The sequence below is a fragment of the Fulmarus glacialis genome, unplaced genomic scaffold (genome assembly GCF_000690835.1).
Source record: "Fulmarus glacialis isolate BGI_N327 unplaced genomic scaffold, ASM69083v1 scaffold160, whole genome shotgun sequence".
Lineage (NCBI taxonomy): Eukaryota > Metazoa > Chordata > Aves > Procellariiformes > Procellariidae > Fulmarus > Fulmarus glacialis.
Genome location: NW_009185597.1, coordinates 52,333 through 65,569, shown reverse-complemented (window position 1 = coordinate 65,569; position 13,237 = coordinate 52,333). Strand labels below are relative to the sequence as shown.

The 13,237-nt window shown below is 46.2% G+C and overlaps 1 protein-coding gene across 1 annotated transcript in view; it reads left to right on the top strand.

The window, feature by feature from the left end:
• Nucleotides 1–5,106: 5,106 nt before the first annotated feature.
• The window catches only part of LOC104074195 (mitogen-activated protein kinase kinase kinase kinase 4-like), a gene marked incomplete at its 3' end in the record, with an annotated part of 59,296 nt that continues 51,165 nt past the window's right edge, over nt 5,107–13,237 (top strand). Inside the window, exons 1-2 of the mRNA XM_009574614.1 lie at nt 5,107–5,237; nt 10,610–10,685. Coding sequence (XP_009572909.1) covers nt 5,107–5,237; nt 10,610–10,685 — 207 coding nt within the window. The remainder of the gene's footprint in view (nt 5,238–10,609; nt 10,686–13,237) is intronic.

Here is a 13,237-nt window from a genome sequence, read left to right as displayed (position 1 = left end):
CCGCATCCCCGCCGCCCCGCGCTGGGCAGCCGCGGTCCCTGCTGCTACCTGCTGCCTACAGACCCACCAGGCCAGGCGTGCCCCAGGCGGAACACCCACTGGAAGAGGAAAGCCGCCTGTGCCTGCGAAGCCTCCGCACCCCTGGCAGGGGTGGCCAGCCGCGATGGGGTGTCTGAGGCTGGAAACCCAACAGCATCTTTCAACAGATGTTAAGAGGCGTGACAAATGCCAAAGCCCAGGATGAATGGCAAGGCTGTTGAAACTGTTACTTGTGCAAATACTGAAATTCAGGATCAAAGAAATCAGGTTTTATGTCCCAATAAATGGAGTGTGAGGGAAAGGGGATAACTGCACAGCCTGCTTTTCAGACCTCTCCTCCCTTTCACTGTGCTGCTGTCTGAGTTGCTTTCTTGACCCACGTATGGCCCCAAAACGTGGCTTTTCTTTCCCTGCTGGTAGCAGCTCCCATTCAGGCCGCTTGGCAAAGCGCATGCTTTGCTTTGGGTGTGTGATGAGAAACCGTGGGAGTTCGGGGGCCTTGCCGTTATCGCTAAAGCACCTGGAGACTTCCCGAAAAGAGGACAGCTAGAACTTCCCAGTGTTTGTCTTCCCCTTAGACCTTCCTGAAGTATCTCCAGATACAAAACAGATTGGGCCAGATCCAGCTCTGTTGAAGTCGATGGGAGTCTGCTCCTTCACCAGGAGTAACGGTACGCCTTCGGTAACCCAGCGTATCCCCAGCCAGCGCCGAGCGCGGCAGCGGTGGCAGGCTGTGAAGTTAGCTTTCCGAGCTGCATGCTGCGCTGTGTGCTGCAGCTCTCCATTTCCCGCTGTTACCCACCAAGGGCCACCGTGATTTTACCTGCCCCGGGAGGAATGCTCCTGCTCTTCCTTCTTGCACATTGTTCTCGTTGTTCAGAAATTTCAAATGGCAGTAGGATATCTAAGGCATCATGTCCACACGTTAGCTGAATAAGGAGAAGCCGCAGGAATGGGTACTTTCCAGATTTCTCCAAATGAGCATGGAGCTGCAGAAGATTACATGGGATGTTCTGCTGCAGACACCACCCATTTCAAATAAGTAGAGAACAAAATTCCTTTCTTCATATTATGACTAGCGTGGTATTTTCAAAAGTGCTTAGTGCTTTGCTTGATCTTGCTAATCACGACATGAATGACCTCTTTGGGAGCAGGTTTCAAAATCCCAAAAGATCAGTCTCTAGTCCCGTTTTATGCAAGTATGCAGTAGCCTTGAGTGGTTCGTGTTTTGCATAAGGATGGTAATCTGATCAACCGAACATACTGATACTGCAAAAATGTAGGTACTCAAATATGTGTTTGCAAAAGGGCTTGAATTTGTTCCTTTGTTTCATTTTCTTTTCCCACTGGTCTGCAGTCAGGCACAGACAAACATTAGGCAAAGCAAACAATCTGCGTTTCCACTTGTACAATGGGAGGAAATAGGAACTGAAAGGATAAAAAACCAAACCAAAACAAAAAACGGACAGAAAAAACTGCTTCTGGTGCCTCTTGGGTTTTACAGTTCATGAGGGCTGTGGTATAGACACTTGCAGTAGGGGTGAAAAACTGTCCTTTTCCTCCAGAGATCAAGGTTGTTTGATCTGGTACTGTTGAAATGACCCCTCTCCATCCCTCCCTTCTAGCCAGTGTGGACTTGGGTAGAATTTTAAGTGATTGATAGAAGTTATATGTTTTAATCTCTTCTCTTGGCTAATGTGTTGCTTTTTTAGTATATGGGAAGTCCTCCTCTACCACTGCCAACTTAGTTGTCTTCTGTAGTGTTACGAGTTCCAGTGATATTTTTGTTTGTTTAAGCATGTGACACAAATAGGGGCCCTGAGAGAAATTCCTGATTTTTTTTTTTTTTTAACGTCTTACCCCTGAAACATCTAAAACTTCATTGAAAAAAACTTTATAAAACTAGTATTTTCACTTCGAGTGAGTGCAAAATACTTACCCACTTCTGAGATGAGCGGGGAGAGAGAGAAGCAGTGGGAGGGATAGAACGACCTGTTCTGCCCAGGAATAGGGCAGTGGTGGTTGCTAGGAAAGGAACCTGTTTTTCACTGAATATTCAAGTCATTTTTGCTATATAAATTTCCTAACCTTTACAAAATTATCCTTTTTCATTTGGAGTGCAGTATAACTTTTTTTTTGTGGAACAATTTTTCATTTCTTTATAAATAGTATATATCTCTAATATTTCTTCATTAATGTAATATGTTTTGTCTTAAAGTGCACTGAGTGTTATTAATTAACTTTTGCTCTTTATATATCTTCATGCAGACTCGTTAGATTTTACTGTTAATGTTTTATAACCCGAGTTCTGGGGCATGCTAAGTAATGTTCGACTTCATAGTATAGTGATAAATCTTAGCTACCTTCTTGGAACATATCTAATCATAAAGTAGAGTGGGAATTAGCATATAGGAGAGAAAAAAACCCCCATAAACCTTGAAGAGCATGTCTTGATTATTTACAGTGTATTAATATTTATAGCGTTCGCCACTGACCAGCTGTGTGTAAGGGTGATTGTATTTTGTAGTGTTTAGGTTTAGCTTTACCTTCCCTGGTAGGAAAACATCTATGGTCAGTTCTGAAGGCAACGTTAAGTCTAAGTCAAAAAAGCAGTCCCATTACAACCTAAGGGACTAACTGGCGGTGTCTAGTGTTGAATAGTCTGAGAGCAACGGAGGCCCCTTACGTTGCTGAAGCAGTAATCTCAGGAGCTTGTTCTGATGCTGCGGTCTGCTGCGTGCTCTTCCTCTCGATAGCACAGAGTTACTGGCAGAGAAAGCTATCCAGTTGCCGTTGAAAGAGGGTGTTTGTGGAGGATAGGGAAGGGGAAATGCAACATCTGCTATGCTGGCCAAGTGTTTTTGGGTGAGACCTAGGACTGTCTGGAAGTTGGGTGCCAAATGTGGCGGTGAAAGGGCAAATGTCTTGCATCCACATGGTCAGCATTTAGGCAATGCAGCTGGGTTGCGGTTTTACGGAAGTCCCTGCATCCTGCACCGCTGGCATGAAAGCAGTCACTTGCAAGGAAAGGAGGGTGTGCTCCAGCTGGGAGGTGGAGCTGAGGGCTACTCTAGAGGTGACCTGGAGCAAGGCCCAGGCTTCCAAATCTCAGCATCTCCCAGTATCACAAAGAAGAGAAGAAATGCTCTAGGGGAATACAGTTCTGTGATTTACAGCCCCAAAGTACAGCAGACATCCAGAGACTTTGTGACAGAAGTGCCACCAAAACTTTATAATGTCAATCAAAGTAGGCTTTCTGCAGCCTGAGTTGCGTGATTAAAAGGATGAAGCTGTAATCAAAATTATAGCCACATTCCCACCTGGCTGGTGTCCTGAATTCTTCACGGGGGTTTAAAAAAAAAAAAAGAGATTTTCTGAAACTGCTAATTGCCTGCCCAAGGCTGATGTGTCTTGTGGTGGGTTGGGGTTTTTTGTGTTTGGTTTTTTTTTTGAAACTATCAGAATTGATGTGGATTACATGTCATAGTTTACAATGAAATCCAGTGCTAGTATTCAGTGCACGACTGACCCTGAGCTCTTCCTCAGACCATTAACTAACAAAAACAAGCTATAGCTTCCAAGCTCTTAATAACTTCTTCCTTGGAATTTATTCCTGTCCCCTTTCAAGTTTTGCATTACTGCTGTATTTTTAGCTGAAGAGCTCCGTCCATGACTCCAGTGGGTTGTCTCACGTGGTACCAGTTGCCAAGACCAGGATTACAGACTGGTCTTCCTCATAGAGCTCTCCTATAAACTGTCTTCTTGGGTGACACTTCTCAGCACTAAAACACTACAGCCCCAGATGTGCAAACCCTGTCCACTTGTTTACATTAGCCAAGACCCCAAGGGACAGCAGGATGTCCGTTGCGAGCAGCTGTAAAACAGCGGCTGTGTCTAAGCCGCAGCGCAAGAGCAGCGTACCTGTGGGTTTTTTGTTCTTGGGGTCCTCCTCCCTGCCATGCTAACCCACCGGCGTGCTCTGGGGAGCACGCTGCAGCTGCATGGGAGGCTGCCCTTGCCTGCCTGCAGTGTGAGCAGGCAAAGCTGGTGTTTCCAAGCTGGCTCTGGGCTGGTGATAGCAAATGTTGCTCATCTCTTCTGAAGAGCTGGGTCTAAGTAGAAAAGCGCTATGTAGGTGGAAAGGGAAACAGAAGGATCATGACTTTGTTAAGGTCATGTGGAATAGGACATAGGGTTTCCTGGATCCCTATGCAGAGCATTGTTCATTTGATGCAAAGTCTCTTAAAGGCTTTCCTTGTGTTACCAGGATGGAAAGGGTGATGGAAAGGGTGGAGAGGAGAGGGGCAAAAGGGTGGGGTCCCATCCTTCAGGGCATAGAAGGCTGAGCTGGCACTCTACCAGCAACCGCAGGGCCACACACTGATTTACCCGAGATGGGCTCAAACTTCAAAGTTCGTAAGTGGCTTTTGAACAGGAAACCTGCTTGCTGAAGTTCACTTTCAGTAAGAGCTTGCAGTGAAACAGCTGTGCCTTCACCCTGCTCACAAAGGGCGGGTGGCCACAGCCTGCATCAGTTATCCCGTAATAAATGCTTCTGGGTGAGAAAGTTCTCTGGCCTCAAAAGCCCTCCACCTCCAACAGCCAGATCTTGCTTTCAAATTACAAACCTTCAATATCCAGAGCAGGTCCCGAGAGTTAAGTCTGTGGTATCTACCAGCCTTCTGGATTACACCGGCAGGCAGTGCTGCGAAGGGTCACCGGGGAGTCCCGCAGCCTTGTGCAGATGTTGTGAGCTGTTTGCGTCTGTGCACAGCCCAAGTGCACTGCACACGCGTGTGCCTGATGGCAGAGTGTGTTCCACGTGAAATTGCCCTCTGCGTGGGCAGAGAGGTGCAAACCGGCGAGCGTCCCAGGCATCTGGGAGGTATCCCTGCACATAGGCACCTCACAGCCTCGCCAAAACCGCTGCTTTTTAAGGGAGAGAAAAGTGAGGTTGTGCTTCTGGTTGCAGACAGGACGTGGACACAGATGGGGACTTTTGCATAGTCAAAACCACTAGCTTCATGCTGCCTTGGCATCCTGCAGCAGGCAGTCCCTGCCCTTCACATGCGCTTTTTCCTGCTGCGGTTAAATGGGGACAGCTACATCAGACAGACCCAGAAACACGTGGACATTAATGAGCGCCTGTTGCCAAAAAGGAAGCGTGCGATGGGACTGCCGTGGGCCGCCTTGGCATGGTGCGCAGCGCTGTAACAGGACAGCTGGGTTGTATCGTCTGGACATGCAATTGTCCGCTTCAAATCTGTCGGATCGCAAGTGGGGAAAGAAGCTGATGGGAGCTGTTTGCCAGCCCTAGGAAGAGAGGGCTGTGCAGGAGCTGGGAGGGAAGCTGTCAAACCAAGCTCTCTGCATGTCACCCGCAGCCTTACAATCTCAGGTGTGTGTCACTGGGACCTTGGGTCTCTGGTTGTAATCGCGGCCCAAGCCCTGGACCGCCCCAAATTTTTGTTTGGACCTAACAGGAAAAGGTGTTGTACATGACTGAATGCATCTTTTTGTAAATATACTTAATGCATGTAAAGCCCCTTTATCAGCTAATAGCTTGACCGCTAATGCTGATATTCTTGTTTGATGTAAATAGAACATGTCTTGACCCTCAGTAGAGGGCATAGATAAGCAGTTCCTTTATCTAATTGAGCTAAAAAGATAAATACATATCCAATAGAAATAACACTGGGCGATCTGTCCTATTCCACATATATCTCCCTGCAGAAATAATGTATGGTTGGAGCTCATCAGATCTTTGGCATAAAGCAGCTTCCACAAATGTGGCTGCAATGAGCAGTATGCAGATTTGAAAAATGTGTATGCTGGCTCCAGGTTTGCTGCATGTTACTGTAGTGATGAACTGGCAACTGCAGCAGACTTTATGCGGAAATACTTTCTGGAGGAGATAGGGAATTTAGCTGGACTCAAAGCTAGTGGGAGAATTTCTTCCAGCTTGGATACCTCATCAAAATGTAGGCAAGAACTTCAATTTTAGAAAGTCATTGAGCTTCAGAATTGTTCATGTCTGAGCTCTGTATGAGCTTGATAGCGTTCAACGCTATATTCTTGGGTGGGAATATGGATGACTTGCAGATGGCTGTTGGATGTTTTGGCTGCATTCTCCAGCATTGAAACCTGCTCTCAAACTGAGCATTTAGGTGAAAGATGAAACCTTTTATTAGGAAACGAGCCCACAGACTATTCCTGCCCTCTGCCCAGTTTCTGAGGAGATGTGCACCGGAGGATCTTGAATCACAAGAGGCTGATTCCTTTTAATGATCTGGAGAGGATGGGCAGTGGCGGATTGCACAGAGGGTTGGGAGGGCAATGCCCCTTGTTCTCCCTCCCGTTTTGGATTAAATCAAAAAGGATGAACTTCTGCGTGTCTCGTCACTGGAAGTAAATGCAGCTGTTGATCTCATTTGGTTGGGAAACAGTTAAAACAGCCAGTTGCTCCTAGGAGCTTTGAACAAAAATCAAAACACCACCTTTCTGAAAACAATTCAAACATGCTCAACCTTGTGGCTTCAGCAAAAGTAGCAATGTATGAGTTCCCATGAACTCTGGCTAACCTCTGAGATTTATTGATAAATGAAAAAATAAGGGGCCAGGCCCTGAAACCTTTCCTTACTTAGGCACTAGTGTCAGTATGTCAACAAGATGCCCAGGGCTGGATTCAGGATGTTTACTGCTTTTAGAGATGTCAAGGAAAATGAGCGCGAAACAGTTTGAAAAACCAATGTAAAGGAGAGAAACCTGTGATTTTTGTTATGACTGCCAGCACAGTCGCAGTCTGTGCATTAAAGCAAGTGCAACGTGGCGCGTGTTACCCTGCTCAGATAAGCTGCACAGGCATTGATGGTTCTTCTCCGCATGAGCACGCGTGTCCTCTGAAAGCTTCAGCCCTCTTAGTGTGGAGTCTTGCGATAGCATACTCGCTTTTTTGGGTGGCGGTGCCGAGTTCAGTAGGGTGCCAGTGTGCAGCCACTGCTTACAGGGACTGCTGGTCTTCGGGTGAGCTGTTGGGTGGCTTTGCTGCTGCCTCTTGTTTTTGTAACTAACTGAATAGACAGCGAAGTCCTGGGGAGGAGAAGGAATAAAATTTAGGATGTCTCCAGCGTTCTCGGATTATTTGGTCTCCACTGACTGAAACTTTTCCTTCGGCAGTATTTAAAGGAAAGGTTTTATTTGTGTGTGTTGGGATGATGTCAGAGGTAAGGAGAAATGATGGTGTGTGCTGTGTAATTCTGCCACATTGTTGCATACATTAGCAGGTGCAGAGACTTTGAGATGTATTGCTCTACGATAATGACGAATCCTTTACTTTGGGAAAATGTACAACTGTAATCAAAAATAAATCTGCCAAGATGGCAGTAAAATTAGTATCTCATGATGAAAATGTTTTTATATAGATATATAGCTGTAGATACATACTTAGCTATACTCTCCAAGATACTTTTTTTTTCCAATATGCACTTTTAAACTAATTCATCCCTTTTAGATAAATGATGAAAGGCAGATGTAAATATATAGATATGTTTACACCTTTTCATGAGGTTAACCTGCAGCCCTCTGCATTACCCTGCACAAACTGGTGGGGCGGGGGGGAAGGTGAGGTTCTCCAGCTTGGTAGAACCAAGAAACGTGGAAGACTCTTTTCAAAAGGTGTGATAACAGTCGTTGAAAATAAATTGTTGTGAGTTGAGAATTAGAGCAAACCAACAGGAATGAGTTTTTACTGCTCCTTTCTTTTCAGCCTCTTGAGAAGGGTTTGGATTCTCTGGTGGATTGAACCACTCTCTGTTTTGTTCCAGGATAAAGCGGTCTAAAAGAACATAAGGGTGTGAAATGCATGTAGTTAACAGAATTTACTTCCATGTAAAGGCTGCTTTACCCAGCCAGAGAGTATTTATTGGAGGTGAGCCTGTGCAGAGGGATGTTTGGACATGAGCCTATGCATTTCCCTCAGGGTAGTAGTGACTTTGCACGGTGTGAGGAAGATGGGGCACTGAGACAAAGCACCAGGCATGATTCCGCTCTCTCTGCGCAGGCTCATCCCGTCTTGTCCAGCGGTCAGCCCAGCTGCAGACATGGGAGCTTTTAGGAATGCGGGAGCGGGATCGAGTTGTGCATCTCAGCTAACGGGGACACATTTGTTGTGCAAAGGTGAATCACGACCCACAAAACAAAAGGGCTTGCTGTTTTCTTTCCCATACTATTTTTTCCAAATCTTTTTGGGGGGATTTAGTATTCTCATTTGCAATGGTAAAAGCGAGTGAGAGCAGCAGGTTTGCACGCAGTGGAAATAATTGTGGCTGCAAAATAACAGATGTCTGTTACACAGAGGGGCAATTTGACCAGGTATCATGCTTTGAAACCAAAACTGAATGCCAAGCCTCTCCCCCTTCCTTATTCTTAGGAATATTTAATATCAAGTGCAATGCTGGCCAAGTATTGATTGATTTATTTTTTCAGTAAAGACGCACATCTCCATGCTTCACTTTAATTATGAAAATCAGTGTTGATTCTTGACATCATCCTTTGCAGAATGTACAGCAGCCCAGGAGAGACTCGTCGTTTCGATGGGTTGGTCGTCTGCTATGTGTGGTGGCCGGAGATGTGGAATTATCAGCGTACTTGACTCCAGACAAACACTGGAGTTAAATCAGGGTGCCAGCGTGTCTAGCATGACTGTATTTTGTGGAAGGCCCTCTCTCGCTATATTGCCAAGACATTCAATGCCTGGAAACATTTGCAAACAATGGCCTCCAACAAAGGAGCCGTGGCTGTGCAGAGGAAGCTTGCTAACGGGGATTGACGTCAGCTGGGATGGATGCTGACCAAACACCGGCATCTGTTGGACTAGCACTTGTCACTGCCCGTCTGCACTCGGCCGTGGTAGGGTGTGTGTGTGGTGGGCCTGGTGAGGGTGTGTCCCATTTGTCTTCCTCCTGAGGTCTGCGATAATACAGAAATCCTATCATTTTACTTTATGAGAAAAAGCTTTGCAATCCCAGGAGTGCTTCCACGGAAAGAGGACACTTATAAATACACAAAAACTCAGCAGGATTTAGTTTTCTGTAACAGAAAACATGACTGTGACATATTGCCTGAGAGTGAGGAATCATTTTTCTTTGATGCGAAATTGCTTAGTCTTAGAAATAACACTCATATGCAATTTTGTGCAGATAGGACCTGGGTTTTAAAATTACATCAACCTAGCTTTTAATTTTGCAGGTGTAAATTGCACCTGCAAATCATTTTGTCTGCAAACTGCAGCATTTCACATTTTATTTCCTGATTTCCTATGGCTTACTTAACTGATGTCAGTTAGTTATTTCGATATACAGCTTTGCAGGCACTACTATTTCAGGAACAAAATTGCAGTCTCAAAGCTTCAAACCCATTTTGGAGCATTTGATGGAAGTGAGGAGTTAGGATGTCTAGCCAATCCACTGTTCATACAAATCTTTTGATACTATCCTCCAGTATAAGATTAGTGTTGGTTATCATGGCAGAACATTGCATCTATGGCATCTGTTGAGCGACTTGATCTAACCAAGCCAAGAAACTGTGCAGTTTACAGCAAGATTCCTGGTTGAGTTTCTAATATACGTTCTTGTGAACCACATTTTGTCAGTCTCAGTATCAAGTTTGCTCTTTTAATAGCTTTATTCCCTATTACCTCCTTTTTCCTAGCTTTGTTTTCAAAAACTAGCCACTTACCTAGTCTAAAATTACCAGTTATCTGTTGCTTAATAACGATTGTGGGGTGTGGGCAATTTACTAGTGAAGCGTGTGTACGTATGTAGGCACACACGCAGTCAAAGCCCTGGGAGAGTTCCTCCCCACCACCGTAGAAGATTACATTTTAAATACAAAGCCTCTGCATGCTTTTTGGGAGGTGGCTGAGGTATAGTTAACTCAGCTACAGTAAGAATTTAAAAAACTAAGCATTTCACAGTAAAAAGCCTTTTTTTTTTTTTAAAAAAAAAAAAAGGAAAAGACAGTACGTACAGCTTTAGTTTCTTGGCAGCCACATACAGGTTGCCAGATTGATGTACTGAAACCCAGAGTTTTGTCTTTACCCTGAGGTGAGCCGGAACGTGTGGGGTGGGGAGGTGGGGACAGTGCCAGCTAGCCAGCGCCTTGCTTCCCCAGCACGCGTCAGCCCCGGCTTGCAGGACGAGAAGGGTGTTCTGGTTAGGTCACCCTGGGCTGAGAGTTCCTAGAAGAGGAGGGTTGAGGGGCAGCAACGCCTGTTGAACAGGAGTTGGATGGAGACCCATAAACTCATACCGTGTTGTGCTCTGACAGCAGAGGTCTCCCAGCATTGCTGCTCGCTTAGTGCTAAAGGGGGAAATTCAGCCCTGCAAAGGTAACTCGGTTAACTTTGGAGCGTGGTAAGGGTATGGGTCTGGTAACACATCCCCAGACTTCACCTTAGTAGTTCTGTGTCTCTGAAAGGTTGATACATGAGTGAAAGCAAGTACTCAAGCCCAGTTGGTATATGCCTAATTTGTTACTGTATACATAGTTTGCATACATGTTTTACTTACAGTCTTTTGTTATTTTACCAGGGTCGCCATGTTAAGACTGGGCAGCTAGCAGCAATCAAAGTGATGAATGTTACTGAGGTGAGTGCAAAACCGAAAATAAAAAAGTTGTTGTCAAGGTGCAAGGAAAAATAAATAATCAGATCATGAGAAGGTGGATAGCTTATGAAAGATGATCCAGTGGTATAAATTATGGTTGCTGAGTACCAGTTTGTGTTTTATAAAGTACTGAGAGGTGTTAATACAACCAGATCTTTCAATTGTACCTGACCAATGGTGACAAAGCAATAAGGGAATGCATTCCCATATATTTTGATGGTCTATAATAACAAAGAGGAGAACTTTCTTCCTACTTATTTCTAGTTGATTATCTGTTTCCAGAGATAGCAAGTAAAAGATTTCCTGCAGCTCTGTGCTGCCCCTGCTGTGTTTCATCACATCCTCTCCCCCCGCGTGCCAGCCGTTCCTCAGAGTAGCTACCCTGACAGCTAGCCAGCAGGAACATGTTAGAAATGCAAATGTAGCACTTTTTTATTGTTATTTGACAGATGAGAGGAGAAGACAGTTTAATTGGCACTGTCCCTGCTCATATTTATAAAGTGGTGTCAGTGCTGGAACAGGGTGTCGAAAAAGTTGCGAAGTACTGGGTTTTGTTTCTCCTGTTACGAGCGCAGCCGGTAGCGAAGCGGCTTGCCTCCTTGAGACCGTACGAGCCTGAGCCCCAGAGAGGCTGGGGAGACTCCCTGCTTCCTCTTCTCGAGTTTACTGGAAGTCTGTGGTTTGGTAGGCTGCACCTCGTCTCGCTGAAGACCAGCTCCCCATTCTGTCACTCTGGCGGTGTAGATATGGAGTACAAAACTCCCAGATAAAGTGTCTTGCGATATTGTGGAAGGGTTATCGCCCGAAATAAAAAACCAGGGCCAAGTCCTCTGGGCCAAGTCTGCCAGTGGCACATCTACACGTGGTGTTTTGGGCAAGCATATGCAAGCCTTGCCTGCATTTTCGTATGTCTTTTGATTGTCTTGGAAGACAGCAGAACAAGTTGGTGTCTGCCTGGGCCTTGTCACGTAGAGCAAGCCCAGGACAGTTCTCTCTGCTGATGGTGTAGCAATCCAGCCCTGTGCAGCAAGTGGTCTGAATTGCACATTGCTTTTTTGAACTTAGATGCTACTGTAATGCTTTTACAAAGCATATCTAAGGCCTGGTTTGGCTATGGCCGCTACCTTGTAAAATACGCATGTGTAGCTGAATTGCCAGTTTTGCTCTTCTCTGTGCCCAGAGGAGGGTGCGTTTTTTAAATGAGGGCTACATTAGATTGGTGGAATTTTTGCTTTTAGCTCTATAGCTACATATATCATCAGGTGCTTTTGCTTTAAAAAATGGCAGTCACCAAACATGAGGCTGCTGGATTTTGGAAGGGAGGGGGGGGTAGGGTTTGGGTCGCAGACAGATTCCTGAGAGCAGAGCACCTCTGTGCGTTGACAGAGGAGCTGACAGGACAGATCCTGCAGGGACTCAGGAGTGATCCAGAGCTTCTGTATGGACTGCTTTCGTGCTTTGCTGGGTCATTCAACAATGCGTGAGGGCAGGCGAAAGATGTCACTTGTGAGCCATCATGTTAACACCAGTGACAGTCCCTTCCTTGATGGAACAATTGAAGCAAAAACTGCAGGAAGGGAACCTTGGAAAGATTTCCTTCCCTTTGCTATACATAACACAATCTCCTTTGTATGTAAGCAACAAACTGTAGCATCCAGTAATGCCTGCTTGCTTGGAAACAAAATTTAAATGGGGGACGACCTTGTGGTCTGGCTTCAGGAATTCACATTGATAGACTTGCATGATTCTGGGAACAAAAACCAGCTATTTAGGTCTGATTTACTGTTTCCTTGCAGGCTAGAGAGCCAGCATCATATTGGGGAACCTGTCCCATTGCTTGAGGGGCAACGATAACAGATCATGCTGGTTTTACATTGAGTCACTTAATACGAAAGCAGTCGTGACGGTTTGAGGGTTGAGTGGTGAGCATGTTGGTGCAGCCACCTGGAGGGGTTTTCCCTGGTGCTCTTCCCCCACTAAACCCTGAAAAAATCCAGTTCAGCTATACTTGAGTGTCTCTGCTTTCTGACCTAGGTGCAGGGTGAGCGCAAGGCTTTCTGCTGTTATTTCCCCTTTCTTAATGCGGAGTTGGCTGTGTTCCTGCTGCTAGGGCACAGGCTGGCAGGCCTGGATGCAGCCCTCCGCTTTATCCCTGGTTTCCTCGGCGGTGCCTCTGCGAGATGTTGGGAGACCAGTGCAGGACTGATTCAGGCGGTTGCTGCCAGTAGCTGCCGGTTCCTCCTGCAGCTGTCTGCTCTGCCCTGGGCTTGTCCTCTCCTCAGCCACCGCATCTCACAGCTCGGTGTGTTAAGGTAAACCCCGAGTGCTTTCAGCGCAGCGGGCCGTGGACGGCAGCGGCAGGGTGGGGTTGGCAGCTGCGGTCCCAAGCCCTTCAGACACCTCGGTGCAAATTCCCAGAGCGCTCGGGGTGAGCCACGTGGCTGCAAGAAATAGGGTTAGTGCTGGCCTCCTGAGCGGATCTGTCTGGCCAGGGGCCGTGCTGCTGGTCTCCTGTAGCGCAGAGTAGATGGTGG